General features: G+C 36.3%; 2 protein-coding genes across 6 annotated transcripts in view; one reads left to right on the top strand and one right to left on the bottom strand.

Moving 5' to 3' along the window:
* Positions 1–25120, bottom strand: part of LOC139122893 (PH and SEC7 domain-containing protein 1-like) — a 65849-nt gene extending 40729 nt beyond the window's left edge. For 2 of the 3 annotated variants that reach the window (XM_070688736.1, XM_070688743.1), the window contains exon 1: positions 24937–25120. In XM_070688736.1, the coding sequence (XP_070544837.1) occupies positions 24937–25095 (159 nt within the window). In that variant the 5' untranslated portion in view covers positions 25096–25120. Of the gene's footprint in view, positions 1–7914; positions 7937–24936 lie in introns of those variants that run through there. The other variant, XM_070688742.1, reaches the window with a different exon arrangement.
* Positions 1–26797, top strand: part of LOC139122894 (uncharacterized) — a 48021-nt gene that overhangs the window by 3700 nt on the left and 17524 nt on the right. Inside the window, exon 1 of one of the 3 annotated variants that reach the window (XM_070688744.1) lies at positions 25313–25389. The exons of 1 other annotated variant lie outside the window; for it this stretch is intronic. The gene's annotated coding sequence lies outside the window, so the exon portion shown is untranslated. Of the gene's footprint in view, positions 1–25312; positions 25390–25586; positions 25682–26797 lie in introns of those variants that run through there. One more of the 3 variants, XM_070688745.1, reaches the window with a different exon arrangement.

A 26797-nucleotide genomic window follows, 5' to 3' on the forward strand; every position in this document is an offset into this window, starting at 1 on the left:
TGCAGAGTAAAAATAAGAACACTGGAAAGGTAGTTTCTGAAAATGTTGACGTGAGATGCATTTCTGGCATGCATCTCATATGATCATTGAAGAGATGGGTTGAATGTTCTGTATCACCATTGAACCTCTGATCCATATGTACAGTGGTATTGTCAGACCCTTATCATCCTAGAACCTACATCTCTATAGAACACAATTATGTCCAATGCAATTAAGTCCCACTGGCTCTGGAAAACTTGTACCAAAATCGGAAGGCATTACAAAGAGCAGCAAACAGCTCACGTGTCCTGATCTGCACTATCACAAACACTGATCCTTGCTTTGCATTATTGAGAAAAAGTCAGAGTATAAACAAACCTTAATCTGGCGCACACAAAATTTGTATGCTACAGATATCTGCCCAAGGTAATTACGTCTCCCCAATTCTTGCCAAGTCCTGAGCCAGAGCCGGGCATATCTTGTTTTGACTGCTCACTGTATCTGATGGAATGCAATTTGAGGAGTTGGCAGACAACTGATTCTAGTGTTGCTATAATCCCACTTGAGCTATGCATTATTCTGGTCACTCTGCAGAACACTATTTATAATTCATATTGATGAGCCACACAGTCTGCCGTCTTGGAAGGAGATTGCTCCTCAAACCTGAAAGCTTTATATCTTCTGATGGGTCTGGGAGATACTGAGAAACAGTGGAGCTCTCAAATTCCTCTACTTATTGAAGACTGGGACATAAGCTGGCCATCGGTGAAGATTCATGGAAACAAAAAACATTTCAAACAAAAGAAGTTTCCTGGGGGCCTCCAGCTGTAGACCTGTACTGCGTATCCCTAACCCAAACTGTAAAGACTCCCTCCATTACAGGTACAGACTATGTCCAGCTATTTTCACTCGAGCCAATATGGCTGAAAACTGGAGACAAAGTTGAACCTAAGAAGAGTAAAATATGAGGTGACTGCAAGTCTGTTGTATACATGTTGTTGGTACAGAATGGAATTATTGCAGCATTGGCAGAGGGGCTGTGACATTACAAGCAGCAGTGTATTGGAGGGTTTGCTACCTCAGAGAGGGGTATTATCCCCATTAAATTGGGGTGGGGAGGGGGCTTAGTTGGATCTGCGTGGGAAATCATTGGATTGTATTCAAGTGGGCTTCAAGGGGGTTCAGTGATTGATATAGGTCAATCAAAATGGATGTTTACAGGCTAAATGCTGTTTGCAATTTGAATGCAAATGAGTAGAGGTTAACTGAGGTGAGGCCACATCTGTGACTGCTACAGTAAATCAGTTAGCAACGTGGACATTCCACTTTTTTAACAGACACAAACATTATACATTGACTTGCGTATCCACTGTAATATATATATATATATATATATATATATATATATATATATATATATATATATATATATATATATATATATATATATATATATATATATATATATATATATATATATATATATATATATATATACACAACTGAGTTGATCAGGATAATCTAAAATATTACATTTCCACTACAAATTTGTTTCGTATAGGCTGCAGAGCCGCCTACACTCATCGGGTGGCTGTGATCGACTGAAACTTTAGGCGGGAAACGATTTCTTTTGTTTTGTTTTTGTTGGCACCTGTTTGTTGCAAAAGGTTGAATAATTAGTGACTGCACAAGAGAAATTTTCTCCTGTGTCTGCAGGTCGATACTAATTCGTTTCTATTGTTGAGGGAGCACATTTCTGGATATTGCTCCCTCAACAATAGAAACGAATTAGTATCGACCTGCAGACACAGGAGAAAATTTCTCTTGTGCAGTCACTAATTATTCAACCTTTGCAACAAACAGGTGCCAACAAAAACAAAACAAAAGAAATCGTTTCCCGCCTAAAGTTTCAGTCGATCACAGCCACCCGATGAGTGTAGGCGGCTCTGCAGCCTATACGAAACAAATTTGTAGTGGAAATGTAATATTTTAGATTATCCTGATCAACTCAGTTGTGTATTTAGCTCTACTCTAGTATTGAGCACTCTACTCCAGCTGATCTTGAACTAAACAAGTATATATATATATATATATATATATATATAGAGTGCAAATTTCATTTCTGGACAAAATTAAAACTGACAAATCACAATTACTGTGTAAAACTGCAGATTTGGAAGATGAAGAACATTCTCCACTGAAACGTCTTCTTTACAATTTAGAAATGCAACACTGTTTAATAACGTCAAATCAACAATTACTAACTGTAGTGCATTTCACCTGAATAGTAAACTTACAACATTATTGGAAAAATGTCACAGTGCCCAATTTCTGAAAAAGTATCCGACACAGAAACACCAACAGCCTCGTAACTCTTCTTTTCTTTTTATATTGTATTTTGTTAATGATGTACTGAATATTTTTTATTGCATAACCCTTTTTTTAGTTCCCTTGGGAATTGTTGAATGTTACATAATGATACAGATACATATAGCAATGGTGATGAACTCTGTATAAAGACATAAAAACCATAGTCTGGACAAAGAATATAAAACAACATGTGTATAGTATAGAGTGTTTCTATACCTGTATCAACTTTCATAGATTGGTACATGTGAAGCTGAAAACATACATGTACAGCTCTTGAAAATCAGTTGTGATTTATTGATAAAAGTCGTGATTCCTTACCAATGAGAATTCGCTTACACTGCCACTAATTGTAATACTTTGCAATAATTAGGTGTAGTGAAGTGATCTTGGAATGGTTTTATCCATGAATTCTTCAACACTGTTGTATTCACTTTGAAGGGCTTAAAAATTTGAGGTAAATTTTGATGAATAATACCAGTGTATGTTCTGTGATACTATTAGAAAATGTCTGTATTTCATGCCAGTGGAAAACAAACAAACTCTCACGCTACGATCCAACCGATGGAAAATTAGATTTTTTCAGCAGGTCGGAAAATTCACTGAGAAGGACACGGAATCACGTGAAGCGTACACTCAGTGTTTGAATAGTAAAGCAGGACTTGGTATACGTAAACACATACCATGCATATTCGTTTCGTGCACCCTCAAGCAAAAAATACCTTTAACAGGTTTTTGTCATCTGTAGAAGCCTACGCAGAAATTATTTATAGTACCAGGTTTTAGCATACATGTAGCAGGTAGTTTCATGCACGTAATCAAGGCCATTTCCCCTCATTGCTGGTATTGGCCAATATTTCAAGGTTTTGTATCCTCAGCCCCACCATTGCTGGTCCAACATTTCAAGGTTTTCCATCCTTAACCAACCTTACTTATCAACACCGTTGATTAGATTATTCTCACCTGCTTTGAGACAAATCACTGAAAAAAGATGAAATTTTTGGCCCAAACCCAATGTTATCAATGGCCACTGTGGACCTGCTATGTGGAATCTGGGGTGAACAGGGTAAAAGCTCTTATAGGAAACTTATATTTTACTGTTTGTAGTATGTAGTTTTGTGTTCTTGGGAGATTACAGCGTCCTCTAGCAATTAAAGCATAGTGGCCACTACTCTCTAATTTTGGTAAAACGTCAGAAATTCATTGACATAACAATGAATTACACTTCATAGACAGTTGAGAAATGGTTTCTCTACTGTCTATGCACTGTTATACAAATTAGCATCTACGCTATCAGAAATTCATTGGGAGAACACTATGCTCTATTCCTACATCAGGTTTAAATGCCTGGTTCCAGTATGCATACATAACCTCTATTATATATATGTGTGTGTAATGTCTTAAGTTACGGCTGACTTCTCAATCCTATTCTCAAAGAGAATTTCTTTATCAAAGATAAAATTGCATTTTGTAAACAATGCATGATCACGTTGGTAAGGCTAACATTTTTATCTCATCAAACTGTAAGGCACAGAAGAAAACATGCCGTTGTTTTTCAATTGGGAAACTGTCACAGACTTTCATTGAACATTGAAAGGTTATAGGAAATGTGCCAAAGTTTTAACCAATCCTGCGATGTATGGCACACACCACATGGTCACGTTCCAGCCAATTGAAACCACTGATGCCACGTCTAATACATTACCACAGGTCAATGATGTATCAAGACAAGTGTGGCACGTTACTTATAGTTTCGACCAACAGCAAACGCCCTGTAACGAGTCAACAGAAAATACTAGTCATCTTACTAAAAACAATAAAACAATATGATCCAAAGTTATAAACCATACAAGCCCTATTCCAGGGGGAAGGAGGTCTTCTAAAAATCATAAAATCCATTTAATGGACGAGAATAACAGAAGGTTTTGGGTGAATACGATCAAATAAATGTTGAGGAGAATTAAGTGCTTTCTGTAATTCAATGCAAAGTACCCATATACACAAACACAGTTGGTAATGGATACCCTAAAATTTTCCGTATAAATACATTTCACTCCAGGGGTCTATGATGTAATAACTCGTAGCCGAAACATTGAAATGTGAAAAATAATACCAGGATCACTGTAATTTGGCCAGCCATTTGCTCTGATTAGTTCCTGGAAACTGGAAAAAGTCAATATAAATTCCACTCCTCGAAGCATGGGTACACAGCACCAACAGGAAAAGCGCCTGCAGATTAAATTCTCATACCATCAATCATAATACTTGTGGTGGCAGTAACTGTTAATGCATGCATACGGAGTAAATATCCTCCTCTCGTACATTTTTGTAATGTCTATTACAGAGATTAATATTTGTTGAAAAGTTGATTTTTCTGCAATATTTCACATGAGTGCAACGCTCCTACTCTACCCCGTTATGGATATTAATAGCGGCTTCATGTCCACTCTGTAAAAATTTCTGTTATTTCTGCTTCAGTTGGCAGAGTTGACGTGACAAGCTCATTGAAGCGAGCCATCATATTCTTTTGTCTGCCTGTATTGAGGAACGCATTCCATTCGGGTTATTTACTTCTGAGTGTTTCATATCAAAGCAGTTGGGTTATACAAAGTGATTTCCCTAGAGCAGAACAGCAATCCTTTAATTTCAAAACAAATTTGGAAGTTAGTCATATGAAAAATACCTGGAAATTGTATCTCTATGCACACTGTGGTCGCTATGCAGTCGGAAATTTTGCAACCTTCACAGAATGCTCCAAGTGACTGTGTCTTTCTGTATGACTCTTGAAATTTAAGAAAAAAATATTAATATTGTACAATGTCACAAGAGGTTTTTCCAAACTATTTAGCAAACCACAATTAAATTGGCCTGGCCAGATTCATCCCCTTCATATGTAAATCAATTTGCTAAATACATTAACCTATCACCCTGTTTGTCCAGTGCTATGTTTCTATATATCTATATGTCCTCCTTTTTTGGGCAACTTTTGATGAGCTCAATTTTGGTAACTTGTATTACTGTACATGGATTCAGTTATCAGTGGGTTAACCATCAACAAAACAGTACATTCATGTACTGGTAAAATAAACTTGTACACCAGTTTTACTGTATAAGTCTAGTATTTATAATTCTAATTTGGAGTCATTTTCAAAGTTAAAGAACCAAAAGTACTCCATACAGTATAGGATATGTAAGACAACTTCAAAGGCCAACCTGTAACCTGTCATTAAATGTTTTCACTTGACATACATGGAATATGTGAATATCTTTTTCCTTTCAAACATATAAAACTTACTAGTAGTATTTTGCAAGAATGTAGGGAGTTACTCACATTTACAGTAAAATTGAAAAGCTGAACTTTTGCTCATCACACCAGTGGAACTAGTTGGTCACAATTGCATATGTATTAATGTGGCACACACAACAAAAGTACAGATCTATAGAAACACCTACCAGTATAAGTACATGTATAGACAGGAAGTATAGATTTCTATGAGGCAGTGCTGGTAGTGGGATTGCATTGTATTGTAGGCATAGTCCATATCTTCCTGCCTAAATTTAGTTTTGGAAAAACCATACATATACAGGCATGGTATTGATAGAAGCTGTTCAAGCGTAATGTAGATATATATAGGTACGTTATGCTATGGATGACAGAACTCCATATATTCACTACGCACCATTTGTTCTTATACAGATTGTACTAGCTTTCTTCCTAACAGTTCGGTTCGGGTTTGATTAATCTTTTGCCCCTTGTCCCACACATATGGGTTTTGTTTCACTGTTCTGCACAATGGGTAGATACTACACTTTTGAATATGAAAGGAGTAGGCTTGAAAATCAACGTTGTAGTATTGTAATAGTACTGAATGGTTCCCTCCTACAAACGATATTCAGCGCTTTTGAACTTTGACCCCTTACCTCAAAGTCCTCGTATGCGAGTCCCTTCATTGAGGATCTATGGATTTAACTTCCAAAGGTAGCAGTTGAAACTGAAATGCATTGATATCTGTTCATTGTTGGGCTTATGTTTTTAGACATACTTATAAAATCTTTCAAAACTTATGAAAATTATAACACACAATATCTCTTTCCCTTCTACTTATGGAATATTTTATATATGTTTTCTTGTAGTACAGTATGAAACTACCAAGTCAATGATGGTTCTTGCTATGCTGACACATGTGGTACACTTGATAAAGTTTCAACATCTTGGATGTCAGACCTGATCTCTTAAAATGTTAATGTCTCTATGCATGTATAAACATTTATGATATTTATTTCAAGAGGTTATGCCGGAGAGAGTTGAGACAGACGTCCCAAGGTTATCAGGGTTGTCCATATGCAACAGGATTTCCTGAAGTTGTGGATTTTTGTGTCAAGCTGGAGGGCCAGTGTAGATAATGATGATGATGATCTTGTTCAAACAAAACAGAAGGAAAGTATTGGAATGAGGTTCAAGCAGAGTGACTGCTATACTGATGATCTGTTTACATGAAGTGACACGATTTCACCATTTGTTTTTGGAAGTGATAAATTATGTATGCTTCATTTTTGCATGGCAAGATACAGTATATGTTCACACATCTACATGGTGAATGTACTTTCTGTTCACTTCAATAAACACTAGAATCTCTGTATAAGATAAAGAATGTGTTACAGCATGGCTCTGATACTAGACTCCGTTTCTTGCTGGCGTTGTGTCATGTCATGGATATACAAATATCATTATGATACAAATGTAATTACATGTATCACAAATAAACAAAATTTCCTCTCAATACTGAAGCTTAAATATGATAGGTCCCACAGAGCCATATGAAAATTCACCAAGCATGTAATGTGGATAATATCGGTAATGCTCCCATTTCAAGTTTTAAAATGGCAATTACTCAATTGAGTATTTAAAATACTCAATTGAGTATTAAAATAGCAGCAACCACAACAGAAATTTACATGCATAATAGCTTTCCTTTTGTCATGTTGTAATTAGTGTCTTTATTAAAGTCTTTAGTATTTGAAGATATAAAAGTGCAAAATTACTTTTTGCAGCAGGTATGGTCAGTAAGAATTTTTATGTTTCATGTTTTCAGTGTCTAGGTATTCAGGGGCCTTCAAACATTCAAGTTTTTATTAAAATGCAATATATGGGACCTGTTATGTGTCATGGTTACAACTGCCTTCACCTGATGGTGATACATGAACTTTGCAGGATAAATACAATATTACAATGAGTAAAATTTTAAACACTATCATTTTCTTAGGAGGCCCTGCCATGGCTTTTTGAAGCATCTGGACCCCCTAGGTAGGACTGTAAGATTGTTCAGGGGGCCGAGTAATCTATAGTCTTGCTGAAATTTGTATGTAAGTGTACTTGCACATTGCTCACCATGTAATATATTTACTGTATCTCTGACCTTTGAAGGATTAACATCACAGCAGTGATATTGATAACACTGTTTTTTTCAAAGTATTTGTAATTTATCATCAAAACAATAATATGCAGTTTCTTGTCCCATTCCTGAGCAGAGGCTTCTAGTTAATTCAAATTTGAAATAGCATCCTCACCTTTCAGAGATATAACATTGTACCAACACAGCCTTTAAGATCTGTTGCGAACTGTTAACACTGAGACACAGTAAGCAAGTTGACCTTGGTGACCTCATTCCCATGACGACTATCTTGTCCATCTACATGTACATCATCAGCACTGAATGTCGTAGCTATACTCTCCTTTCAATTTAACCTTTTCTTTTCATCATTTACATGCACAGTCTACACGTATCAGGTTTTCTGACAATGTTCGTAATCGTTCATGATAATCCGCCAACTGTTGCTATATTTTTTCTTTGTTTTGCAGATGATACACCAATACTGTACACAGGTATCAATAGGAAAATTGAACTGTATTGAACAAAACGTAGCATTTAGCTTTGTGAAAATTGTAATAAAATTGATTTAAGTCACTTAGTGATGTAATTTTGAATTCTGTGTCAGAAATTTTCAGTACTGAATGAAAAATCACTTGACAACATCTGTTACATGGTATCATTCATGTTTGTCCCACTTCGTCAACACTATCGTCGTAGGAACATGAAAATTATCAAATGATGCAGAGAAACTGTGTCAAATACCCCACCAAAAAAATTACGTTCATCCTTCGGTTTCATACCAACTACAAGTTCATGTAAGCCTTGCATTGAGTCTTCTGTGGAGATGAAAAATTTCAGTTTTACTGACTGGACTAAAAATATTCATGATACTGGAGTTTTCAGATAATAGGCACACCTACATAAACGCCCGTGGGTGATTATTTTATGGTTAGGCGCTTATTTTTTATTTTAGTTTTGCTTGATCTCTACCAAAGACATCTCTGATTGCCTTGCCCTTTACACTAAAATTATAAATGAGCTGTTACAGTAATGAAATGACTGTTTTGTAGAGAACAAAATAAAAATATTAGGAATCAGTCAAACAGGCAGAGACATATGCAAATCATCTTTTATTCAATTTGCAAACCGGAATCAATAACAACAACACATGACTAGTATAGTAGCGCTATACAAGGTTGACTGAGAGTCATGGACTGTACTTACAAATATAAGAAGATAACTACAGTAACTGATTACAGCATGAGCCTGAACTATATAGTAAACGCCACAAGCAAGCCAAAATGGTAATGAACTGTGACATGTGACTGATCATGTGCTCGTCTTTTCTAGCTTCCTGACTGCAGTCATTTACATCAGACACCCCTACTGTACTGAAAATAATTGCAAAGGGAATGATTCTGAGACACACATTGATACATTGTAGCAGTTTATGTCTAGACCTCTTTTTGTATTGTATTATGTATGTATGTGTAAGAATGTGTTGTGTACTGTGTCGTTCAGACTGATCACTTTGCTGGGCCCGGGCTGACGTAAAATAAGGGATGGACCATTAGACCTTGGGAGGGGGGGGGGGGTGGTCACAATGAAATTGTGAAAATTTTTTTTTACTATTGTAAATTTCTGAAATTTTTTTTTCCAATTGAGATTAGCCGTGCAAATTTTTTTTTTCAGAGTAAATTTTCAGATTTATAATTTTTTTTTCGTTCGTCGCTGTCTGAATATAACGAGGGCAAACATGTGGTGCCAAGCACCACAAGCGGCCACGCAAGCGGTCACTGGGAAGAGGTCAGGAGAGGGGTGTCCCCCTGCTGCTGTTGGAGCTTTTGAAAATAGAGATTAAAATGGTGTTATTTGGTGGCACTTGGGAGTATTTTCGCGGGGGGAGGTCAGGAGGGGGTGTCCCCCTCCTGCTGTTGGAGCTTTTGAAAAAAGAGATTAAAATGGTGTTATTTGGGGCACTTGGGGAGTATTTTTGCGGGGGGAGGTCAGGAGGGGGGTGTCCCCCCTCCTGCTGTTGGAGCTTTTGAAAAATAGAGATTAAAATGGTGTTATTTGGTGGCACTTGGGGAGTATTTTAGCGGGGGGTGGTCAGGAGGGGGTGTCCCCCTCCTGCCGTTGGAGCTTTTGAAAAAAAGAGATTAAAATGGTGTTATTTGGTGGCACTTGGGGAGTATTTTTGCTGGGGGAGGTCAGGAGGGGGTGTCCCCCCTCCTGCTGTTGGAGCTTTTGAAAAATAGAGATTAAAATGGTGTTATTTGGTGGCACTTGGGGAGTATTTTTGCGGGGGGTGGTCAGGAGGGGGTGTCCCCCTCCTGCCGTTGGAGCTTTTGAAAAATAGAGATTAAAATGGTGTTATTTGGTGGCACTTGGACAGTATTTTTGCGGGGGGAGGTCAGGAGGGGGGTGTCCCCCCTCCTGCTGTTGGAGTTTTTGAAAAATAGAGATAAAAATGGTGTTATTTGGTGGCACTTTGGGAGCATTTTTTTCGGATTACACATCTTCCTCTGAAACATTGTCTTCTTGCTCCTCAGTAGCTTCGTATAGTTTTGAAAATTGACTATTTTGGTTTCCTGGCTTCCCTTTCTACTGCGTGGTGAAATGCCTACATTCACCCCACCAAACATCATGCATATCTCATGATTTACAATTGATTTTGACAAGCTGAGAAGCTAAAATAAGCTAAATAATATAGTGAAATTTGCATATTTGTGTTTTTAGAGCAATTGTTGCCCTTTTTTGATCAAAACATCTATTTCTCTGTAGCAGCATGTCCAAATTGATTGTATGTGTATAGATGTGTTGAAATTTCAATATTTGTCTTTTTGGGCAATTTATGCCATTCATGGTCAAAAAATCTGTATTCTCTGAAAGGGCTTGTCCAATTTCTTTGAAATTTGCTAAACAAAAACGATTAACCATGCAGATTTATTCAGTATTTGCTATCGAGAAACTTTCAAAGTTCAACCCTTTTATGTGTTTTTGTGTTGGGATATGTTGGATAGATGGCATTCTACGTAGTGTATTGTTGAATGTAAAAACATGTGTTGCTGTTGTTATTTGAGGCTGTTTTTTGAGAAAAAAGAATTGAAAATGCCTTTTTAAAAGCAAAATAATACATAATGACTTGATATGTTGTTTTATCATTATTGACGTGTTTCTACTTGTTCACCCATTGTTGCATTCATCATTGTAATAAAATGCTGTGAAAAAAATGAAACTGATGTGGCCTGCATCTGTTTACCTTGATCTTAAAAGGCAAATACAACTTTCTGTCTTGACAACCATACCATAGTTTCAATGTTTTACCTAGTGTACCTGCTTGGTTTGTACGCAGGAAACAAGTAGAAAACAGGCTCTATAATTTCATAATTTTCAAGTGATCAGAATACAAAAGTCCTGAAAAGATAAGATAATCACAACTTCCAGTATAAGGGATACAGTCACTCTAAATGTATAAATTAAAATTAAAAATGTGCCGGGAGGATGTATTAAAAATACAGAAAGTTGCTTACTGTCGGTAAAATCTAAAAAAAATTCAAAATTTTAAAGACTTTTGCAGATTTTTTTTTTACGCCTTTGTCTTCTTGTTTATTTTTTTTTTTTTTGCAAACTAGTTTGAAGATTTTTTTTTTCCTAACTTTCTGCTCTGAAAATTTTTTTTTCTGTTTTTGACCACCCCCCTCCCAAGATCTAATGGTCCGTCCCTAACCAATGTGGACACGCTGCATCGGCCTAGGGCCGACGCAGTTTGGTCCCGGCAAGAAGGGGGTTCAGGGCCGATGCAAATTCACGTGTGTGGACATGTTGCGTCGGCCATGGTCCCAGTTGATCAGGCCTCCACCATTGATCAAAGTTAAAGTAGTCAGTACCCTATTCACACAAAACAAACGGCGTCTGAAACTAAAGTTTACATTTATCAAAAGTTTTCAATTCAGTCTTTATCATTCCATGTACACAGAACTATATCTTCCCACCAACTTTTGCTCTGCAAGCGAGACCATGTCATTCAATTCACAGTGCATGTAATTAGAGACGCATTGGTTAACAACAGGTGCCGCGCACTGGTTATTTCTCCATCGCCGTCTTACATATACCCAAAACTCATCCAATAAATAGTGAAGATCTCTCCGATGATTAAAAGGGTAAGTGGTGGTTATATTTGCCCTTCTTGTGTGTAAAAGACTCAGGAAAATCATGAACAGTAGAAACAGCGTGCATTATTCAAATGTGCCATTTTGAACTTTGACAGGTCAGAGGTCACAGAAGACGGTAAATTTATGTCGGTCCTAATTCTGGTACCAGTAAGTGTGGATAAGTGCGGACGCAGACCCAATCTATTCCCAAAAGGACAATTATTTCATGTCGGCCTAAATTTCAGTCGGATTGCAAATGTGAACAAAGTACTTGTCATTCACAGATCAGAAACATAGGGCCAAAGTCCCTGAAGCTACTATAGACATGGATACAAAATTAGTATTTCCTTACTGTATGAAATTATCTCACTAAGGTCATCCTACGGACAAGTAAACTAAATATTAAAGCTGTCTGACCAGCGGTTTTGAAAGAACAAGCAACTCAACAGTTGACAGAGCTCTGTTGAGTTATGTAGAGAATAACCTTTTGTGACACATGTATTGATGAAGAAGGTGGATATCTTTGAATAACATTGTGAGTTCTGTTTAATAAGTTGAGACTGTACATACTCAGAGAAAGCACACTGAAGAGACAACGGTTTGAAACTTAAGAAGTTCAAGGTCATCAAAAGCATTATAAGGAATCGTGTTACGCTTTCATTGCACTGTTTACACAGATCGCATAATTGCTATAAATAGCACATGAGGAATCTTTATACAGCCCAGCTTTACCATAAAAACCCTATCACTTTGACCACTCTTTAATTGACCACTCTATTTTTTTCTCAAAAAGTAATTTTATTTATCCTTACCAAGTCAACCATAAATGGAAATTAGAACTTTCTCTATCTCTATCTCTATCTCTATTGACTATTTTGAGCAATTTCTTTTAGATAACATACAGGGCACAATAAATGACGGTTCAGAATATGTCAAAGTTGGGATTCAGGAAAGTTGCCTTTACATGTTTTAATCCTCCAAGATGGTAAGAATTTCACTATGAACTGTCAAAAAAAGTTGAACTTTCTGATAATTCTACACTAAAATTATTTTGGCTTTGATGATTTCCTAATTAATTCAATTATTTAAAATCATATTATTATTTTTTCTGGGTGAATTGATAGGGTTTATACAGTACAAGAATTACATACAATGTAAGTCAAATTTTGACCAAAATGACAAAAAAATTCCTTAAAAATACAGATTTGCATATTTCATCACAATTTGAACAAGTCTAAGTTGGGTTACCCCTAGGGACCTGTATACCAAATAACAAAGCTGTCTGACCAGCGGTTATGAAGAAGAAGATTTTTTACCAAAAACACCTTTTTTGGCATTAATTTGCCTATTTTCAACAATATCAAAAAATTAAAAAAAAATAGTTTCTCAAAATCGTATTTTTCATCTACACAACAAATATCAAATCAGTAAGTACTGCGGTTCTCAAGATATTTGAGTGGACGGACGCCTCACAAACGGACATACATACATACATACATACAGACTGACGACGGACGCCGGACGGATACCCATCCCAATAGCTTCTATAGACTATAGTCTATAGTAGCTAAAAAGTGTAACATTGTTTCCTTCTGAGGCACAGGTGGATTTGTTTGACTTTGTTGGGATAAAGATCATAAAGGGAAAAAAACTCATTTAAAGGTGTTCTGCAACATCTTACTCTTTATTTTTCACTGTTTCTGTGAGCCTCAATTCAAATGTAAGCTTTTGTGAGTAAAGTGGGTGTTGGTTACCCTACCAGGTGTGCCCCTGACAATTTACCCAATTTTTGAATAAACACCTTGACTCCAGTACCTTTGCTGGAGGCCATACATCAGTTGGAATGTAAAATATGCTCTGACAGAAATTCAAATGTACATACAATGTACCTTCACATGTACAATATATGCAGTTTGGAAAAGCTTTTTATAGTATCCAGCTTTTTGTTGCTTAGCAAGCAGAACAGCAGGTACTCTGCTATTAAAATCCTGATTCATGGATTATCAGTTAAGCAAAGCGAAATTTTCTGTTTGTTTTTTCCTCAGGGCAAAATTCAAAATGCACTCGACTGTATTCCTTGTGTATCTATATGTACATTGGCGGAATAATGTACACGAACGTTTTGTGCCAAAGATCCGAGGTTTTATGACAATGCTAATACTGAAGATGGTATTGCAACAGATAAATATGACATTGTATTATTTCTTGTTTACTACACTTGCTGTGTGTTTTACAGTCATTTTTATAATATTTTCCATAATTTTTGTGCTAGAAACAGACTCTTTGCCTTAGCTAAAGCGAGCTTAAGTATGTTAGTATACAAAGCTTTGCCTTATAAACCCAATGTTATTATTGACAAATTTATAAGTTTAGTAAACACAAATTCAGTTGTCAACAATATTACTACTTTGAATGAATGCTTCACACATACTGGCTGTATCGATGACATGATTTGGAAACTGGACAAGAAACTCTACTTCACAAACAGGACATAAAGAAGGAAATACACAGTAAGAGACAGATGCACTCATGATATTTCAAAATTTACTATTTGGACATGCAGGCATCCATGTAAACGAAACATGCAATGTACAGTACATGTACATACGCTGTGAACCTATGATTCAGATAGTGCCTACAACTGACAGACTTGTCCATGATCTGACTATCAACACAGAACATCTTAATGTTCCGATAATTCACATGAAAAGAGACAGATTTTCACTAAATAGGGCAAATTAGACATTAGTTGACGTTAACTCTGCCAGATTTCTAACCTTTAGCAGGGAATTATCACATCAAGCAACAACACTGGGTAGTGTTATCAAAGTCTGGAAGTTGAACAGTCCTGTGCCCGACTGTAAAGTCTCCACAAATTATGTGCCAAAATATCTTCACAGAACAGAAGAAAAAATTGATGCAATGTTTTACATTTGAAAAAATAAACAAACAAACAAATATATCAATAATAAATAAATCAATAAATAAATAAACATATTATAAACAGTGTGTGTGTAGCAGTGCCCATCCAAGGTAAACTGATTCGCCACTGACTTGAGAAGAGTTTTACTGATGCACACAAACATTTTACATAGAGATTACTCATACTGGTATTGCAATAACATATCGATAATTTCAAGAAAGTGACTCTACATGTAGGGACTTTTGTAAGTTAAAGGGCACAGTGATATGAGATAACAAGTATTGTTTTGTCATTTGATCATTGATTAAAATGGAAAGATGAGTCACTGAAGGCTAGAAAGTCTAGAGGGACCTAGTTTCCAGTCAAACTTAATATTTTATTGCACTTGTAGTTTAAAAGATTGGTGACATTTTTTTTCTCATGAACAAATATTGAGAAAATAAAATGACAGCATTTTTCCTTGGTTGAAACAAATAAAACTTAATATTTCCTCAAATTCTATTCATGAAGATTACATTTTTTGCTTTCATTTTTATGAATGTTCATTAGAGTACCTTCAGAAAGAACCTGAACATGAGCCCCTGACACAGAAATCCTTAGCAGTGCAGAATTCCTATTCTAAGTCAGTAGTTAAAATGTTTTGATAGGAAGATGTGTCATTTCTGGCAAAAGCCTTGACACACACATGTACATTTAGCTGTCAAAATGTGTAAGGATTAGATCTACGCCAGCTGATGACCAGAATACATGTAAATTTCATGACTAAAGCGTGCAAAAGGAAACAATCTTTGGGGTCAGAGGTCACATAAGATTCCACATCGATTGTGTACATCAGTCACGAACCTCAACACACTGAGCTCAGCACCCTCACAGCAATCCTTTGCGGCTGGAAACTTTTCTGTTGGGTTTACTCACAACTAAATAATTTTATTTTGTTGCTCTGACATGTTGCCCGTCAAAATGATGGCTGAATGTTACATACACAAGGGCACGTAACATCTAATAATTATTCAAGTATGCATTTGTAACATGCAACAACCAGTGCCAGTGGTTTTATTAGCATGACTACCACATAGACTATTGACAGCTGCATATTGTTATAGACAATTTAGTACCAGTCGCTAAAAACTTTGGACTGAGCGGTAGACAGTATCAATCATTTGATGGCCACTTTGCCATTTTAGCTTCTTGACTTAGCTTAGTAGTGTCATAACATTTCAAGTGATTCTACTCGTCACGCAAGAATCTATTATATACCCGTACATGTACAACACACGTTTATAATAAATACATACATTATGTGCTTGTATATGACATATTACAAACAAAACAGGAAAAACAGACTTGCCAACATTCTAAATTTCCATGTAGAATTGAATGACACGAGGTCTTTATGCATGAAATCATAGCAACAACTTAGCTCGGTTATTGAACAAATCTTTTTTGAGATTGGGGATTTGGCCGAGCGGTTTTGTCTGTGGCTTCTACGCTAGGTGACTGGGTAACATAAAAAGGTTGCAAAAATATATTAAATACAGCTACATGTACTATGGCATACAACAGTTAAAGAAAGATACACTCTATGCAATGCAGAGCTAGGAATGATTTCATGTACATGTACCGGTATAGTGAACATATGCACACCCAATGGTGAGCCAGAACACAATTGGACATCGCGCATTCAAACAAGAGGTAATTGTCAACTCCGTAAATACAGTGGTACTTCCAAAGAGTGGACAAAGCAGATATCTGCAGTACCAGTCACGTCATTGACATGTGTCTATTAATGAAAGTCTAAAAACTACCTTCCACACACGATTTGAAATGACCATAGTCTTTCACTTTCCTGATGCCATACACACCATGTGCAAAAGGTCAAAGGTCACACTGCCAATTTCGCACCATGCACATGTAAAATTCAGTCCTAATATATCTGTTCAAGTAACATCTGGTTGAATAATTGTCACTCATATTTGTAGTTTCACTTATTGAATTATATTGACTACATACTGAGACAACATACAGTACACGTATCAAGAGCTGCATAATGAATTGGCCATATTGTAGACAGTATAATATCATACGTATACATGACAAAAAAGCCTATAATATAAGGGATTTTTATCATCGATTAATGTGAATAGACACTTACATGAAATGAACTGTTGTTTGCATCTACAGCAAGTTGATCATTTATTATCAAAAGAGTTTATGACGTAACACACACAAATAACTCTCTACTGATATGAAAATTCACATTCAATTGTTTTTTGTTGGTGACGCATTAGCATGCTGATGTGACCGAGTTTTGAATTATGGAATGATGCATGTCATATTGTAAAATGGCGTGACGTCACTTTGCTTTGTACCGAACATTGTTCTATGTGTACTTATAATTTGTAACCAAATCAAGATACATTCAAGTGACGAGCTTGGAGCCACATGTTGTCTGTGCATGTACCAGTACAAGATACTACTTCAAAACTTGAACAATCTTGAAACACAAGGGTTGTCAGTGTCCACCTGTTGTTTTATGCTTCCTTAGTACAACCGCAACTTTTATTTTTTTCAATTCATCAAACTTGTTCAACAAAATAAATTGAACACAGGCTTATTATTGATCCTCATGCTGACATTTGTAATCATAGTCATAAACATCTGTGAACAAAACTCTTTCTAATAATGCTAGATAGAATTTCAGTGACCTATGATTGTGGTTTGAATTTTATGTGCATATACAGTATGTATATTTTTCAATACCTTCGGGTCTGTTCTTTTACAAATTCATGAAAGCAGTTGTTATAAAATTTTGTGCTAAAAATGAAACTGTACAGAGGTTTTCATGTATCTCCTTTCAGCCAAAATAGCTTTAATGTAGGATCCTATTGGTCCCTCACTAGTATTTTACCAAAATCACACTGAAACTTTGTGTCATTTCATATTTATCATTTACAATATCTCTTATTTAACATTTTGCGGGTCAATTTGGATGTCAATGACTTACATTTTTAAAAATTTTCACTATCTCTGAATATTTAATTCTGGCATGATTCATTCATTTTTATTAAAATGACAAAACAATTTTCCGCTCTGCTTACCAGTAAATTTCAGATCATTTCTCATTTATGAAGTCAACCAGGGTCAAGGACGGTGGGTGCTGCCTTGATGCAGGAACAGTGTTGTTGCCGGGAGACGGGGAATGATAATTGATATATGAGTCATCTTAATTTCAGTTTTTATACACAGTGTGAATCAGATGTGCGCTTTGCACTCAGATGGCCTGAAGTTTGAACAATGGCTCTGAAAATTACTTTGTCAATAGAATCAGTTGTGATATCATTGATCGATGCGACTAAACACTTACAGTACATTTGATCATAGGCTGTGTTGTCAAACTGTCCGTGACAGTAGTTTAGTTTTCTTAATAATCTATTACCTCATGAGCCAGTAACTTAAGCCAGCAACTTGCTATACGATATCTGTTTTGTTCAAAAAGAATCTTAATAGATATATCGTCTATTGTTTAACAATGATACTGTTTGGTGTCCAGAGTTTCCGCTTCTCACCCGTACTACAGTCAAAATGGTTTGATCCGTCCATTAAAAACAATTGTGCTGGGGTGAACCAAAGGGATCGAAAGGGGTTAAGTAAATAAGCATTAGAGGCCATCAACAAAGTAAATACGTCGCAAACAAATCACCTACAGTCACGCTCTTGCTGGGTGACAACTGTTGAAAATTTTTCGATGAGATATTCTCTCAGAGTGCCTCGATTGCTGAACCTTGGATCTAGATACTCATGTGTGTGTGAACTTTAATTGTTGAACAATGAATGGACACTCAAGAACTATTGTGATATGCTATCAGTATAATCCAACTGGATCACACATGGTTGCTCTATTTCTTTACTATACAGAGAGAAAATTGGAGTAAAAAACTACGAAATTTAAAATTTCTCTTTTCATTCAGAGTCAGAAATTGTGATACATAAATTGATTTTGATTGACTTTCCTGGCAAGTGTTCCCAAGAAAGTGAAATCTAAAGGATATACATAACAACTGGTGGTGGTGGTGGGAAAATGTAACAAATTCATATCATAAACTGCTTGTAGTGTCTTTTAGATAGCCTGGATAGAATTGTATGGCTTGAACACAGTGATAAAGTATATTATCAGTGTCAATTTTCTATACCTTTGCTTCAACATGAAACATAATTTGGACCCTTTCTATAGCAGTGTTTCTCTTTTGGTTTAGGGTTTGAAAATCCCAGTACCACATAAAAACATGGAACTGCAGTCCCCTTTATACGGAAAATCCCTGATGTACCATGGGGAACCAGGCAGGAAATACAGACACATTTATGGGGCTTATTGGCCTGAGAGTGAGTTCAGCATTGTGTGGTGAAACTGAAAGATTATGAGAAAAATTTTTTATGGATATGTTTAAGCATCAAATTCTTTCCAATAATGCCGAAAAAGTGTTGTAAAGGGTCACTTTATTGAGTGAATTTATCTTGCGTAGGCTTCAATGCAGCTTTACATTTCTGACTGAAACCATGGTGCACGGAAAATTTCATACTTTTTACTGCATTTCATATAAACCATGGTTTTCAAAGCATTTTACATGCAAGCATTACATTGTTAAAGAGACCATAGTTGTAGTGTACGTTTTGATATTTCAATTAGTTGTGTTCCATAAAACGTATACATTTTCAATCTTCCTCTCCAATATGTATGTTGAAATACCGAGTATTTAGCACTGTCAATACAAAGATTTGTGCATACTATCCCATATTACTGTTGACAAATGAATTCAAGTTTACACTAAAATAGTTAAGTGTTGGTAGCCCAGACTAAATTTTACTGGAAATAATGTGAGGTCACAGACACACCCCCTCCACTTTATGGATATATATTGTAAGCATATATATCCGTGCAACACCCTCCTGGGTGGTTCAAATTTCAAAAAGTAGTGTCAGTCGCAAAATAACATGAAACATATGTATTTCATAATACAGACTAAATTCTAAATATCATTATGACTTGCTTGTCTTTCAGCTGAAAATTCTGTGAAAGAAAACATACAAATGTGCCATTTTTATTGTAAAATGGAACCTTGTAAAAACTGTTGACTGCAATATTGCATGTCGTATATTGCTCATTAACTCTGAAAATGTACTACTTGAATTACCCATGTGACTTGTAAGGAATCACACTTTTCACTTGACACACTTGAACTTTCAGGGACATTTTGCCTGCAAGTCAAAACACTGAGGCAAAAGAAGAAAATCGATCTTGATTTCATGAAAACTTTGGGTGAGACACGATACTTCTGATAACTACGACATCACAGGGACTGTAAGGGTCATGCCCAGGTCATCTCCTCTCTATGGGTACAATTCAGTGTGAACAGAAAACAAAAGAAAATATTTATTTTCGAGTGGAAAAAGTGTCCTGAGGGAATTTTGTTCAAAAATGTGACAAGGACAAACATATTAATATTAATATAGAAATAACGGACGACGCGCTGACCATTAACGTTTATTTGTGGGCAAGGGCGAGAGGAAAGCCAAAAATTAACGGGCGAGGCTTGCCGAGCCCGTTAATTTGGCTTTCCTCGAGCCCGCGCCCACAAATAAATGTTAATGGTCAGAGCGGAGTCTGTTATTTCCATTATATCATCAGCGAACCCAAGAAAACCGTCAAAATTTCCGAAAATTTCAGGAGCGAACGACAAGTGGGTCCCAGAAACTGAGCAATACACGACGCACTGTCACGCGCGCTGTAAAAATTGGCAAATCCGGAGATGTTTTCAGAAAAAAGTATCTCAACTTGACCTACAAGAGCTCGATTTTATTTTTTGATTGATTATGATTTACGATTGAGCTGTAAAGTTACAATACTTTGAGTTGTTAATCTTATTATTCATATTCACGGGCATATAAACAAACCATAACTGTGTATTTGTGGTCAGTCACGTGGTTCAGCTTGACCAATCAAGATGCGACGGGCAGGGCATGGTAATATAATGTTATATATTTGGTTGAATATGTGATTGACTTGGTGACAACTTTGGCATGTGAATTGATAATGTACTTGTGCTAAAGGTTAGTGATGTTGAAAGCATGCACCCTATTTACTACAACATTCACTCACAGCATCATCCATTTTCATTTAATTGCCATTTGAATAATTAATTAAACCATATTATGATGATAATCTGCGAACATGTATTATTCACACCAATAAATGAACAAGATGGCTTTGACAGACAATAGATACGGATTGCATACAGATAGCAGAATTCTACAGTATCTAAATATGGAGATGGGTTGGAGAGTAAATACTGATAATTGAATTCCACACTGACTGAGAATGAAAATTGGTGACAGACGATAAATTATATTAAATTAAAATGGACCATAATATTGAATATTGACAATACAGCTAATGTGTGTGAGGTCCTGCCAATGTTAAATACCACTTAAAAAACTGTGAAAGGATGATCCGACATTGTCCTGGTATTGACACAAATTAACGCACAACAATGGATAACATTGACACTGAATTTATTCTACACCACAGCAAAACACATAGAGCACTGATATTTCAGAGAAAACACTGCCTCTCTTGACTATAAAATAAAACAAACAGCTTACTCTCTGTTAATTACTGTTATCATTACAAGCTCCGATGTTGCTCTTAAGTCCCCAAGGGATAAAATATAATCTAAAATTTTTAATAAACGGAAGATAAAAATAATTTCATTTTTTTATTTTTCTTTGGCTCAGTAAATATATTGATGGAACTTGAAAGCACAGTTTTAAAAGTCAGTGAGAAGAAATACTGAAATTTCCATTTTCAATTACTTTGGTGTGAAAAATGAGTAGAAAACAGGTATCACTTATAACCTTCTTTCTCTTAGAGTAAAATCACGCAGAACTTGCAATTACAAGTGACAGCTTCAAGCAAAAATTTTTCTTTGCTCTTTGTTATTAAAATTGACAGTGTTCCATAAGTAAAGCATTAAAAAGAGACGGACAAACAAAAGACCAATGAGAATCAAACAGATTGGTTGATTGCACTTGAAAAGACCACCATAGATTTCCTGAGATGCCAAGTTCAAATACCACATTTTGATTACTGGTACTTCTTCAATGGGATCGTTCCATTGGAAGTAACAAGCCCATCAAAAACAGACACGGTCCCATCTGTTACTTTGGTGGCATTACGATGAGAGTGCACTGTGATGGTTTCATATTTGCCATTACTTTGATTAAGCACATTTATTTGATAATCATAGGGGCATTTTGTGTCTGATCACGGCCAGAACCATATTATAAATGTTAAAACACCTTTAGTCATAATATTATGCTCAGCTCATTTATATTACATGTAATCATTATTGAGTAAAATCATGCACAAAGGCTAAGTTGTGAGTAAACAAATGTTTGAAGGCCTGAGAGTTTAGAACATTGATTAGAAAGGGGAACGATAACTAACTCACTCTTAAATTCCACATTGACATAAGTAGACATACACAGATGGCTATATCATCGTTTTCTCATCACATTTTCTGGAATGATGATAAGTGTTTTGATGAAGGATGTCAAGTTCAAAACTATCAGTTACAGAGCACGCCAATATTTGAACATCCAATGAGGCCAGTCGTTGTATCAGATGATACGCACACTACCTGTATATCCTAGCGAATGGGGCATTAAAATCTGCTTCTATGCAAATTGTACGGCAGTTAGACCCAAAAATAATACAGTACTCATTTTGAGTTCATAAGTTTACTGCAGACGTGATAGAATACCTTTTCTTAGGCTTGTCAATTCAGACAGCACATATGAGTATACACTGATGCTGTTAACACACAGTATTCGTAAACTTTAAACTGTGAGTACTGTAATAACAGTAGATTCCAAAGACCATCTGAATGCTGGATATTTTGATATGCTTGAAGGAACGGATTAAGCTGACAATGATACACGAGGCAAATGTTCTTGAAACAGTTATTTTAATTTGGAAAATATAAAGAGGATACATCTTGCATTTTGGGCAATGATGGTACAGAATTGCTATATGATTAATACTACGATTATGTGTTTGTGTTTCCATTGGCGTTCAAGAAATGCCCGACATCTGGGATTGAGACCAATGTCAACAGGCTGTGACTCTGTGGAGCATGACATGATGAAAACCATGTACAGACAGCTGGACATGTTGTCTGACAAGTAAACAAGTAAATCTCACAGTACCCTATAGATTATCCCTGTTTGACCTTTGACCTAAAACTTTGCAAGAAGTCTGAAAGTAAAAGCGTAACATCATAGCATTAATTTTTGGTCGGGATCCGTATGGAATGTTGCAAAAATGTGGTTCAGCCCAAATGCATTGTTATCAATGATGGTTTTGGACCTTTCATCGGAAATAGGGGTGAAAAGACTAAAGGAAGTTGAACTATCAAGACTTAACAGATGAAAAGTGAAATTTAATAAAATAACTAATTTTTAAACAAAAAGACATCAAGTGTCAAACTGAGTGTATTTATCTTTTTTCCTTCTCTAAATATTGTAAGTTGAGTTCAATCCCCATTCTTAAAATCTTCAAATTAAAATCTTTTATCAACTCTTCAAATTTTGTAATTGTGGCTGTTATGGTTGAAAGTGGAAAGATAACATGTCATGGGTTCTGGCCACAAACTACAGTATCAAGCACTGGAGCAAAATGACAAAATTTGTCTGAATTTCTGTTGGCAGTATAATGCCACATGTACATTGTAAACCAACAATTGTGATCAATGCTAAATTGCTTTCTCAGTGAACAGGAAATTCTTGCTTTGTATTGAACATCAAAACAGGATTCATAACAGGAATCAAATAACACAAAATTTTGTGAATTTGATGAAACTAGGATCCTGATTACATACTGCCAACTCTGCGTGCATATCTAGTGGGTAAACGAAAAAAATATTGCTTAAAGGGTAACAATTGTGTGACGCCCGCAATAACGCATCACACAGTGGAAAAAAGAAAATCCAACTGAACGTACGGTGAATATGGACGACTTTTGTGTGATCATTATTGGTCTATGGAGGTGTTATTATTGGCTCTTGTATCTGTGGTCTTATAGCCCAGAACTATAGACAGCAGAGGTACTTTCCCCTCTGCTGTGCCCTGAACTTACTAATGCTGTCATTTACAAGAGATATTTTCTTCCAGTTGAGTCGCAGGAGAAGTCCTTGCAATGCGTTGCCGCATCACATTCTTGCCCTTTCAAGATGTACGCATAATTAAATGTTTTCTGCTTGCGGCTATACAAGACTTATGAACTCCCCCCACAACAGCCATTACGCTAGATAGGTAACTGGATATGTTTGGGTATGTGTGGGCGGTTGAGAGGTTTATGCATGATTATAGTATACTTTGAGTTCTCAGCTACTTTTCACTGATAAGATAACCTCTTCAGTCGCCACGAATTGTATCAACAGTGTACAACTGACAGGAACAAGGCAATACTTTATTCAAGGAATCCTTGAAGGTGAAAGTGACAGACGCCCCATCTCACAAAAACTCTTTACAAAACAAAAACAAATGGGAGACGCCCCACAACATCATTAACTGAGTCCAACAGTAATTTTAATTCAACGACCTATACAAGTTTGTTTGGTCAATGCCACATTCTGAAAAGGCGTTTACATAATATAAACGGGCTGGTCTCTTGCACTGGGAATGTTACGTAAATTAATCGCCCGATAGCTACGACAAGACACGGACAACTTCACGCCGCCCCCTCCGAATTATTTCAGCCGTGACCGCACACACACAACTTCGATGCATGTAATTGTTAAACAGTGTTCTATTCGTGCCTACATTTCAAATGTCCTCGATAGATCGATATATAGACTTCCATCAATGAGAGTTGATAATGCCAACATAACTGCTGATGCAAAATAACGTTCATTTAGGCGTAGTATGCAAGAGTGATGACCCGTTAAAACTCGTGAATGCGAACATGTACTGCATCACACACTTTTATCCGAAACTCCCGTCTATTTACCCTTGGAAAAATACATGTTTCGGATCCTACAAATGCAGAAAAGATGAACAGATTTCGCAACAGCGCTGTCGCACGTACCTGGGGACAGTGGGCCGCTGCTGAACCTTCTAGTATGTCGCATATAACCGGTGGAAATTCAGAACCAAGTCCCCCAACGATGGAGAATCCAAAGCCCGCAGAATATTGGTTCCGATGTAATGAGAGATGCTTGACGACTGACCGTGCACTGTCCGCCATGTTGTATGGCTTTTTGCTCTTGACCCCTTAGGCAAGTTAACTTTCATATTCAGCAATTTTCCTCCGTCTTTTAAATTTTCTCTGTCCGCGAGGTGATAAAAATCCTTTACGGACATGACATTCAATAAAATTTAACAAACAATTAAAAGGAAATACATTTTTTGAGAAAAGGCGGTCTCTACTGTTTTGAGTGTGCTGATATCTGGGAATGTTGGGGAATGTTGGAACTCGAGGGACACACTCAAGCAGTCGGGTCAAAGGTTAAGGTAATGATTTTCATATCAAACAACGCAGGTGAGACTGTTTATGTTTTCTTTCACCACATTTTGATTACTTTTGAATGACGATCGATTGACTTTTGTTCAAAATCGGTAAGCAAATGCTTTGACTGGTCCTTGCAAGTGGCTGAGCAGTGATATTTTGCTCGCAGTGAATTGTGTACAAAAGCACATTTTTGTCAGCCAGCTTGCCCGCGGTCCATGGATGCAGAGGGTCCTCGTAGTACTGGTAGCAGACACTGGTAGCAGCTGCAATCTTTTGCCGCTGGCGTGGAGGTACTCACTCGTACAGTACTTCCATACTGCTGGTGAGCGTCTCCGTCGCGTGTGTGTTGCATGTTTGTGGACTTTGCATGCATTTTTCATACCTTTGCTTTGCATTGCAGGGCTAGGCTGCGATACCAGCTGCGCCGCGATGTGGTTGGAGGCGCAGTCGGTAACAATACACTGCCCTGCCATGCCATGCAGAGCTAGCATTTTCACATTTCCACTTTCACATACTGTCCAAAGTTTTGCAAACTGTACTAGTGCAAGTGCACTTTTTATTCTATTTTTAAACACATCCATGTACACATTTTAACCCTTTCACCAACACTGATGCATGGTTTGACCCAAACCCAGGCAGTCTGGTGATTATGGACATACTATAAAGAAAGTCTTATAGTTTCTTCGATCTTGTAAGCATAAGTTCGGAAAAAATCTTCTAAGAAATATATATGTATATATGGTATTAATATACATACCAAAGCATACAGATTCCACATGAGAAATTACATTGCCTGATGCCAAAAGCAGAATATTAAATAAAAACACAAATTACTTCAAGTACAAAGCAATTATATATGTGATATCATTAGTCATAATTACTTTGTATTAGAGGTAATTTGTTTATATATATATTTGTATCATATATATATATATATATATTATATATATATATATATATATATTATATATATATATATATATATATAGAAGAAACTTGGGTTAACACACACTACCACACCTGGTTGTTAGGTTCCAAACGTATTTATTATACCTCAAACACAACGTTTCGCTCTAAACGTTGTGTTTGAGGTATAATAAATACGTTTGGAACCTAACAACCAGGTGTGGTAGTGTGTTTCAACCAGTTTCTTCTATCTTCACCCCACTCCACGCTCCACTGGGGATCACCTGAATTCCTACAGTTTCTTATATATATATATATATATATATATATATATATATATATATATATATATATATATATATATATATATATATATATATATATATATATATTTGTTTATATATATATTTGTATCAGAACTGTGTGACATTATTTCAGAACAGCTCTGTTCTGCAGTCAAACAGAATACAGAATCTACAAGTTGATTTGACTACTTTGGAGGTCTATATACTTTAGGCTATTTGCACAAGTT

This window comes from Ptychodera flava, chromosome 22, assembly GCF_041260155.1.
Source record: "Ptychodera flava strain L36383 chromosome 22, AS_Pfla_20210202, whole genome shotgun sequence".
Classification (NCBI taxonomy): domain Eukaryota; kingdom Metazoa; phylum Hemichordata; class Enteropneusta; family Ptychoderidae; genus Ptychodera; species Ptychodera flava.